This window comes from Lipophrys pholis (assembly GCF_963383615.2).
Source record: "Lipophrys pholis genome assembly, chromosome: 1".
Classification (NCBI taxonomy): domain Eukaryota; kingdom Metazoa; phylum Chordata; class Actinopteri; order Blenniiformes; family Blenniidae; genus Lipophrys; species Lipophrys pholis.
The window spans coordinates 38,728,608-38,738,268 of NC_137635.1; the positions used below are offsets into that span (position 1 = coordinate 38,728,608).

The 9,661-nt window shown below is 47.9% G+C and overlaps 1 protein-coding gene across 1 annotated transcript; it reads left to right on the top strand.

Moving 5' to 3' along the window:
- Positions 1 to 1,517: 1,517 nt before the first annotated feature.
- On the top strand, positions 1,518 to 6,499 carry crsp7 (cofactor required for Sp1 transcriptional activation, subunit 7). The gene is made up of 3 exons (XM_080463945.1): positions 1,518 to 1,968; positions 2,872 to 2,946; positions 3,046 to 6,499. The coding sequence occupies exons 1-3, from the start codon at positions 1,615 to 1,617 to the stop codon at positions 4,732 to 4,734; spliced, it is 2,118 nt and encodes a 705-aa protein (XP_080320071.1). The 5' UTR covers positions 1,518 to 1,614; the 3' UTR covers positions 4,735 to 6,499.
- Positions 6,500 to 9,661: the final 3,162 nt, after the last annotated feature.

Genomic DNA, 9,661 nt, shown 5'->3' on the forward strand with positions numbered 1-9,661 from the left:
CAATCAACTAACCTCATTTCTTGGGTTCCTGATGTTGAACAGTACAGTTCGGCACTTGTTCATGTAATCGCTGTCGGTGTTTCGAAAAATGTCGAACATCTCCATCTCAATGCTTGCGACAAGTTTGGCAGCTTCACTCCCTGACATCTTCAAACCCTCACACTCACACACTCTTAAATGAAAAGAGTTATGTGAACAAATAGTGCATCAACACTCAACCTTTGATTGCTGCTCACATTTAACTGCCAAGATCTTCAGGTGACTATTGTAAAACAAATAATGGTGAAAATCAAATATTTTCCAAATGTGGGTCAGGATACTCTGATAATCATACATATAATGAAATTATAACTTAAATTTGACTGGTGACTGGAGTTGAGGGTCATGAATTTCAAATGCATCTCAGGTCCTGTTGTATATTATTACTTGATTGTAAAATGATATGTATGCAAAGATCCTTTTTGAAGAAACACCTTAAATTACACTATGTAGACCATCACAAGACAACAGGCTGTGGGTTTTTTACAAGTGTGTAAAGTCATTCTCACCTTTTAAACAGGATGCGTGTGAGGGAGCGTTGGGTGCTCTGCCTGAGCAGGTGATGGGGCTGAGAGGGCCTGGAGGAGGGCGGGCTGGGTGCTGGTCATGCAGGCAGATACCAAGTTCCATTCGATGTTGAAGTTGAGCAAGGCTTCTGGGATGATGGTGAGGCTGTGGGATGACCAGACGGAGACTCCATTTTCTTTGCCGTGCTGATGTGTAGTCTTGAGAGAGGCGGCTCAAGAGTTACGACGTCTCGTGATCGGGGTTAATGGCACTTGTGGACTTTGGACAGAAAAGACACAAGACAGAATTTTTTCATATATCATGGCTTGTCAACATGTACCTGATACATTTTGGGATGGATCAAACATTGAGCAAGAAGCATCTCCTAGGAGACACGCTTCTCCTGTGATCTCAAATGATCTCATCTGATCTCCTCAAAAAGAGGTGCCTTTCCTATGAGTGCTATTATTACTCAAAACTACCTTCGCCGAAGAGTATGATAGCCAAGTAGGAGAGGGTATTTTGTCCGTATTGAAGTACGAGAAATGTTCTCCCCGTTTGAAATCAACATATCAATTGAGTCAGCCCCAGAGAGGTGTTCACAAGGTAAGTTGAGAGCCGCGATGTGTGATTTGTAGTTGAAGAAAACAGAATCTGTGACTCGTGGAGAACAACTTCACATCGTTGCAGGTGCACAAATGTTTTTCACCAAATGTATTCCAACAACAATTGTAGGAAAAATGAGAGCATGTCAGTTTTTCAATCTACGACTTTTAAAACAGGATTTCTGCAACTGTAATTAAGAATTTGTGAATGTGTAAGTGCAGTGTTGTATTTGTGAACAGACAAAAATTCTACAGGTACACAACTCGCAATGCACTTTCCAATAATGTGTGTGTGTGTGTGTGTGTGTGTGTGTGTGTGTGTGTGTGTGTGTGTGTGTGTGTGTGTGTGTGTGTGTGTGTGTGTGTGTGTGTGTGTGTGTGTGTGTGTGTCGGGGATCCTCAGGAGAAGTGCGGGCTGACGCAGGGATATTTACCGGCTGCGTGCAGACGTCAGAGCGCCTACATGGTATCCCGGCATGCCGCAGGAGGCCGTCGGAGCCAGCAGCTGGTAGTGAGCCGTGAGAGCGGAGCGGAGCGGGGCAGCAGCGGACGGTCACCACAGCGCACACAGCTCCCACTAACTACATGTGAGATCCGCCGAGCCTCCACACACCGCGCGGGCCACGGAGAATATGCTGTTCGGACGCCCGGCGTGTCCCCGAGGCGGCTTTTGAGTCATCGCTGTCACCCGCTCTTCATTTTGGAGGATTCCTCCCTCCATCCTCCGGATCGCACCGAACAGGCAATGACAACGGTCTCAGCAACCCCGCAGCAGATGAGGGACCGGCTGCTGCAGGCCATCGACAGTCAGAGCAATGTGAGTCCCGCTGCGGCTAGCAGGCTACACGGCTAGCAGTAGCTTGTTTACCTGCGCGAGGCAAAGTCAACACCGTGATTAGCCCAACAGCTGTCAGCTCTACACCGTGTCGGTGTTTACACCACCTGTATTTTACGTTTGGGGCTGCCCCTGATATGTTGAGCCTCTGGTATAACGGCAGACAGGACGTGCTCTTGAGTTGACAGTTTGGGAGCTAATGTAGCATCACCCCCGTTGCCTGGCTCAGACTAGCATGCTGGCGGCTAACCTGCCCGTCACCGTAGTTTCTAATGTTACCGACACAAAAGCTCACATTCACCGTGCAAGCACTCGTCTCTGTGTGTCGTTGGCGCAAAGTCTCACCGAATATCGTTGGCTTTGTTGTAAAGCCGTTTAACGCGCATGAATTCACGATAATAAACTCTGGGAGCTCGCGAGCTAACTTTAGCTGGACTAGCCGAAGCTGCGTTTTAGGAAATAGCCGGATCCTTTCTTCTCAAGTTGGTGAACCGTCACCATAGATAGCAGCCAACCCAGGTGGCTCCGCTCGACATAACGAGAAGTTTTTAAGTCTATTGCAATGTGTGCGGTTTTCACCTGAGCTGACGTTACCTTGCTCTGTAGCACAGGCAAGCTAACTTCCCCTGAGCTAACCTGTTAGCCAGCCTGCTGCCTTACACACGTTGCAAGCACGATTCAAATAACTGAAATTTCATGGTGTCGTCATTCGTATTGATTATTCGACGGATTGTTCGTTGTTGGCATCGTTGATTATTAAGATGTTGCTTGCAATTCACTTCTAGTAACTCCTGTTGCTTTTCCTCTTGCTGGTGATTCGAGTGTAGTCTGTAACATTTGCTTCATATCAAGGTAAAGTGATGCAAGATGTTGTCTTCTCCGCAGATATGCAATATGGTGGTTGTATTGGACGTAATTGCCTGTCTTGAAAAGTATCCTATCACCAAAGAAGCACTTGAGGTAAGACAAGTGATGGCACATAAATGTCATGAAGAGATATCAAGGTTGGCTTCATGTCTGATTTCCTTGAGTCTTTTTTTTTTTTTTTCTTTCCCACAGGAAACCCGATTAGGGAAGCTGATAAACGATGTGAGAAAGAAGACGAAGGATGAGGACCTTGCAAAACGTGCTAAGAAACTCTTGAGGAACTGGCGGAAGCTGATAGAACCAGGACAAGTTGTGGGTCCGAGTACACCTGGGTCCACCAATGGCAGTTCTCATCCCTGCAGGACGGATTCCTCCCCTCCTGAGATATCCGTGTCAGGGAAAAGTGTCCCTGAAGGCAAAATCCGAAATGATGTTCACAACACATACTCGCCGAAAGCTGAGAAATCAGGCAGCCGCAAGCGGCGGGGAGAGCACAGAGATAGCGGCGTGCACTTACCAGAAAAGATCTGTAAGCTGTCTTCTTATGACAACTCGGTCTCCCCACTGCCTGTCAACGGGACCGCCGCCAGCCCAGACGCCCCGCCTGACCCAGAGGTGGTCCCGTCTCCCGACTTATCCCGAGTCGAGCACCTTGATAATGAGAAAACTCCCCGGATTCCAGTTAACGCTGTCAAGCCGCGGCCCAGCTCCCCCGGCGTGGCCAAGCTACCGAGCACTTCCTCGCTGATCAAAGTGGCAGTGATGCAGCAGCAGGCCCGGCTGGATGAAGGGGGAGGGGGGGGCTACCAGGCCAGGAGTCCCCGCGGCCTCACCACCAGTCCGAGGAGTGTGAAGCAGGACGCTGTGGCCAAGCGCTCGTCGGCGTACACTCCGAAAGGCACGCCAGTCCCAAGCCCTTCCTCCAGGGACTCCCCCCTGCCTTCCTCCCAGCCCACCCCCTCCCCGGCTCTTGGGTCTCATGTCGACAGGCTGCCACATTCTTCTCACAGGTCTTTGACACACTGGGCAGGTTCATCAGATGCCCCCCCTCACTGTCCGCCGCAGCCAGACGTCTCCACGACACTGGAGTCCCCATCAGCCTCCCCCTCCCCCTCCCTGCCCCCACAGAACTCAGAACTTCACAGACCCTCGTCCGAGGGGGCTGGCGACGACGGGGAGGGGACGCCGGCTCTCAGCTTAGAGCATAAAAGGAGGAAATACAGGCCTAGAGACTATTCTGTCAACTTGGACGGACAAAAACTAGAAGATACCAGCAAGCCTGTGCGGTTAAAAGAGCGGCGGATCACGTTCGACCCGGTCACGCGTCAGATCAAACAGCTGCATAAGGAGCCTTCACACACGGAGGACGCCCCCACTCCGGACCCCGCGCAGTCCAGGCAAGGACTCGAAAGCACTGTACAACAGCCCCCGGCCCCCGCCCTCGCCCTCGCCCCTGCGCCTGCCCCTACCCCGGGCCCTGGGCCTAACCCCTTCCACCAGGCCAACTGGAAGGAGCTGTCCCGGAACGAAATCATCCAGTCGTACTTGAACCGGCAGAGCAACGTGCTGTCCTCCTCAGGGGTCCAGACCCCCAGCGCTCACTTTTTCATGTCCGAGTATCTGAAAAAGGAAGAGCGGGAGACCAAGGAGGCCAAGAAGACGCACGTTCTGCAGAAGGACAACTTGGTTGTAGAAACGCCGGGCGTGAGCCGAGCGCTAACGGAGGAGGACATGGACAGGATACACACGCAGCGCTGGCCTGGCGTCAATGGTTGCTACGACAACAAGGGCGTCTGGTTCGACTGGACAGAGTGCATATCACTAGACCCTCATGGGGACGACAGTAGACTGAACATCCTGCCATATGTTTGCCTAGACTGAGCCTTCCCCTCCCACAGAAAGCAGAGATTTAGTGGTTTTTGTTTGTCCGTCGCCAGTTTGCAGGCACGCTAAACTCCTCCCCTCTCTGTGATCCTCGTATCTAAAGGTTAGAAAGAAAAGTTGAGTTTGTGATATCAAGGGCTGTTTCTGTTTTATTTTTCAAAGTGAAAGCCACAGGAATTATGAGGCCCGTGTTGCAAAGTGCTGCGTTCACATTTAAAGCCGGAGAGGAGACGAGGTGACGTCAGGATGCCTTTTCCCGGAGCTCGGTCATCACGCCACCCGCCTCCCACTTCCGCTTCAGGGGGCCCGACCCGGGTCCGATGGTTGGGAGGGGGGGGGGGGGGGGGGGGCAGCTGTGCTGTCCAGACCACCATGTTGGTGCCCAGAAAGATGTTGATGGAGTTCATCTAGCACAGTCAAGAGCTGAACACGTCCACTTCTGAAGTGTTTGGCAGTTACAAGAAGCTTTACGTGAGATATAAAGAGTAAATTATAAATTTCATATCCTGTATACATCTATTTATTTTGACCAGCTCATTTATGGGATGTTCATCCAAACACCTTCAAAGAAACTTTAGATTTTTTTTTTTTGTGTTCTTTGGGTTTTTGTTTTTTTTTCTCTCTCTCTCTCTCTCTCTCTCTCTCTCTCTCTTCCCTGTGTTTGCATCAACATGTTGTCAGCCTGATCTCTCCATGTTGAACGAGGCGTACCAACGTTGTAAAGAGCGGCCTTCGCATCCGGTCATTTACATTCCAGACTTCACCCTCTCACCTGTTGCTCCGATCCCTACCTGACGTGAAGCCAAAATGTTCCAGAGACGAGCCAAACTCACAGCACCAAGCATCTCGTGATCAAAAGTCGAAGCTTCACGTCATACGTTTACTCCCGTCCGTGGGAACTCAAACTGGTTCCATCAACATAGTGTGGTGCTAACTTCCAATTTCAATCTTTCAGCCCGTTCGACTTCCCAATTTTTGCAGAATGTGGAATTTACTCACGTCGATCAGTGACTTAGTGTTACAGGATGTTTGAATGCTGGAGCTCGCCTTGTTTCCATTCCTGTAGACATTGGTTTGCCTTCTGAAATCCCCCGACCACGTTTTGCAGAGTCCAGCAGCCTTAATGAATGTGCAGCGCGCAGACTTCCCGTGCGCTCGTGCAGAAGTCAACGTCTCGCTGGTCATTTTTTTTTCATCAGGTTCGTACTTCAGGTGTGATTGGCGACCGTTGTGGCCAGACCCGATCCAGAGACGGGGAAACCTTTTTATTTTTTAACTCAAAAGCTGCGCGTGTCACACTTGGTGACAAACAAGTGATCTGTCAGTTTGACTTCCCTTTATACTCACCGGTCACCACCACTCACATGATCCATTCATTCTTTCTCTCCTCCATCCCTACCAATGTGCCTTGGTGAAAAACGGTCAATCTGGGTTTTGATTCCGCATAACAACAAGGAAACAACGGAGCAGAGTTTACGTGCGAGAAATCCAAATCCCCGGAATAATACGACGATACTAGTATATGCACCGTTTTCTTTTGTTTGTTTTTTTCATTTTCCTCCCCCCTGTTACTTTTTGTACACACTGACGGAGCGAGGGCGACGCTGCAGATTATGAGAAACTGCACAACACAGCTGGCAATAAAGGAAAAGTGCTTCAAGTGTTTGACGAGAATCAGTTTTTCTGGAGATGCGACCGGGCATCTTTATTTGTTCTGTGTTTAACATCTCTCAAATGTTTGAAAAAATAAAAATGATCTAAATCCTCGGCTGGCTGCACTGACTGACTCCTGGGTCCTTTGTGGTGTTCGGAGAAGTGGCACCATGCAGTGGCGCCGCGTTACAGCTTGTTGCAGTATCCTCCGGGTGCTCTTGTTTTCTTCCTGCAGGCTAATTGGTGTCTTTATCTTCCCCTGGGTGGAGAAGATGAGTGGATGTTGGGGAGGGAACTGTACTTACCTGGTGTATCCATGCGGGGGAGCACATCGTCCAGTTGCATTTGGGTACATCACCGTGTGACGACACTATTTTTTTTAACAGATTTTGTGTGTTACTAGTTAGGTCAGCCTGGGGATGTGTGACATCATCCAACACACGGGCTGACGTAATGCGCTCACACACACACAGGATGAGTTACTTGCACGCCTCAGGTGTTTTTCACTCGGACTGAATCAGTCTTGCTCACACACCTGGATGAAGTCATCACGAGCTGCGTGCAGACAGTTTTTACAGCCCTGTGTCTGAGCACGCCAACGTCAGACACCGATGAGGTGATTTGTCTCTCGGCCTGTCTAGTTTTCAACCGAAGCAAAGTTTAAATCTGAAGGTAACACGTTTCCATCAAAGTACTTTATGCCTGAATAGCAAATGGAGCTCGAAGATCAAGGGGGGGGGGGGGGGGGGGGACTTCAGAATAGTTGAAAAAAAATCTATTGTGATGGGAATCCGTAGATAGAATTCAATACAGTTTTCATTTAGAGGGTTATAGTTTTGAGTAGGAATACAGCATAAATTTCTGTTGAATGTAAAAAAGATATAAAGTAAAATATATGTTATATATAGACAACTAATCCTCTTGGTTATAATGGCAAATTGTTTACCTGACAAGGTTAGGGAGATTTTCATCTGAAATCTGGCAGTGACTTGAGACTTCCATATGATGTACAACAGAGGCTGGACTCAAACTTTACATATATTAAGGGATGTTTACTAGAATCAGCAGGGGAGCTGTAAAAGAAGGTAAAACACCTGATTTAAGCAGAGGCAATGTGTAAAGCTGTAGCTGGAGATCTTGAAGTTCAATTTCTCGACATTCAGTTTACTATTATATATGATAGTTTTATAGAACTGTCAATTTCATTAAACAAAAACAAACTGTGCTGAATTATTGTTGTGAATTAATGCTAGACAAAAGTAACCGGTCTGTCTACACACATAACCTGAGTCCGAAACTTAAATCAAAAACATCATTTCATGCAGCAGTTTAACTACTTTATTTCAAAAATCCAAATGTTCCCTCCTGTAAAATTAATGGAAGTAGTACAAGTACATAGACATTTTGTGAGACGTTAAACAGTAAAAACTCAAAGAGAAGTGAAAAATAAAGTGACGTAAAAAACTTTTTAATGCCAGGTTAGTGCCAGAACTCCCAGCTTTAGTGATGAAATGAAGCTTTGTTAGGGCAATGCCTCTAGGTTATATGTCCCTATTCTGTCAGTCAGTAAATAGTTGTGACATGACTGGCAGACAGTCAGCAGTCAGTCAGGCCTTACTGCTCCTGGATGATCTGAAACAACAGCTGTGTGTGTGTCACTGTGAGCAGAAACTGTGTGTTCACTCACTACTCTCAGGTCTCAGTCTACCTGTTTCTCTACCTCCTATTCTATACAGATGAGTGATTTATTTTATTATTATTGTTTTTAATTGTGCCGCTCTTTAGAAACGTTGTGCTCCGGGGGAATGAAAACCAGGAGTTTCAGTGTTGAAATGAAACATCCAGCAGAGCTTAACACTGTCATCAATGTGTGAAGAATTGTTTTTATTAACTCTCTACATCATCCAGGACTTTCTGCCAACGGAAGTCATGTCTTTTTTAAGTCTCTCCCCAGCTCGACATTACATCACTGCAGTAGCTTGCCAAACTATCTTTAGTCTTAACAAACTTTTTTTTCCCTCCAACGTGACTCAAAAAAAGTGCGACAATGTGTCTCGTCCACTGCGCGTCTGGCTTGCAGGGTGGGACCACTGGATCACTCCCACCACGCAGGAATTTGGGACGTTTCCCTCCATATAAGGAGTTTTTGATTTAAATCGCGACCTGAGCAGAGAAGGGGAAAGGTGGAGCCAGAGATCGATTCACAACACTCAGAGCCAGAGAGTGCAGAGGACGACTAAGAGCGCTCCCTCGGCGCACTTCCGGGGTCGGTGCAGCAACGCACGTTCTCATCACCGTTGTCAAGAGAAGAGGAAATAATGAATGCTGAATCCCAGCTAACTATTGACGGGGGCAGGGTACTTCCCGGATAATCCATCACAGGGCAAACACAGAGAGACAGACAACTACACTCCTACAGGCAATCTACATTCACCAGTTGACCTCACATGGATGTTTTTGGACTGGAGCACCTGGAGTACCTCTTATCAAACTCCACACACAAAGGCCTCCAACATATATTTGTATGCTGATTGTGAAGTAATATATTTTGGATACTATAGTAAATCCAATTAATTCAAATGTTAAACTGCACACTCTTACGCCTTGAGAGCGAGGGATCCTGGTTTCGAGTTGGGACAAAGCTGATTTTTGAGGTAGATAAAGCTGTCTTTATTCCAGGTCCTTGGGTTTACATATTGACGATATAAAACTGGAAACCAAGTTGGGGACTGTGCAGTGGTGTAGTGGTTCACACTGTCACAGACCTGGCTTGTTTTCTGCCCTGGGCGAACCCCCGTACCGCGCCACCACCACCACCACCACCAGTGATGCCACTCCCCAGCCCCTCGTGATGACCGCCGACAACCATCTTCTCTGCGCAGACAGGGGGCGGTGTCACAAGACCGTGTCTGAGGTGGTGCACGGTGCGCTCCTGTAGAGATTGTGCCCATGGCGGCTGCCCATAGCAATATCCACCTCTGGGTTCACTCACAAGTGGTCCACTGTTTGGGTCCAAATCATGTTTGGATACTTGGATCTATTTACCAATTTAACAAGACAATGGTCTTAGACAGGGGTCTGCAACTTTCCCAACTAAAGCCATTTTTGTCGCTTCAGCTAGTTTAGTTGATTTAGCAATTTTGAGTTTTGACCATTTTTTCATGGTCATGACGCAGACACTCTACACTTGTCTGTATCATGTGTTTCGGGGAAACCATTTGAGATTTGGATTGAGTTTCTGCCAACATGTCACTTCTGGTAAATGGCCTGG

Excerpts from the sequence above, each read along its gene's own strand:
- crsp7 (XM_080463945.1), top strand. The coding sequence starts at position 1,615 with ATGGTATCCCGGCATGCCGCAGGAGGCCGTCGGAGCCAGCAGCTGGTA. Across the intron at positions 1,969-2,871 it reads CCATCGACAGTCAGAGCAAT|ATATGCAATATGGTGGTTGT; the intron begins GTGAGTCCCGCT and ends TCTTCTCCGCAG. Across the intron at positions 2,947-3,045 it reads TCACCAAAGAAGCACTTGAG|GAAACCCGATTAGGGAAGCT; the intron begins GTAAGACAAGTG and ends TCTTTCCCACAG.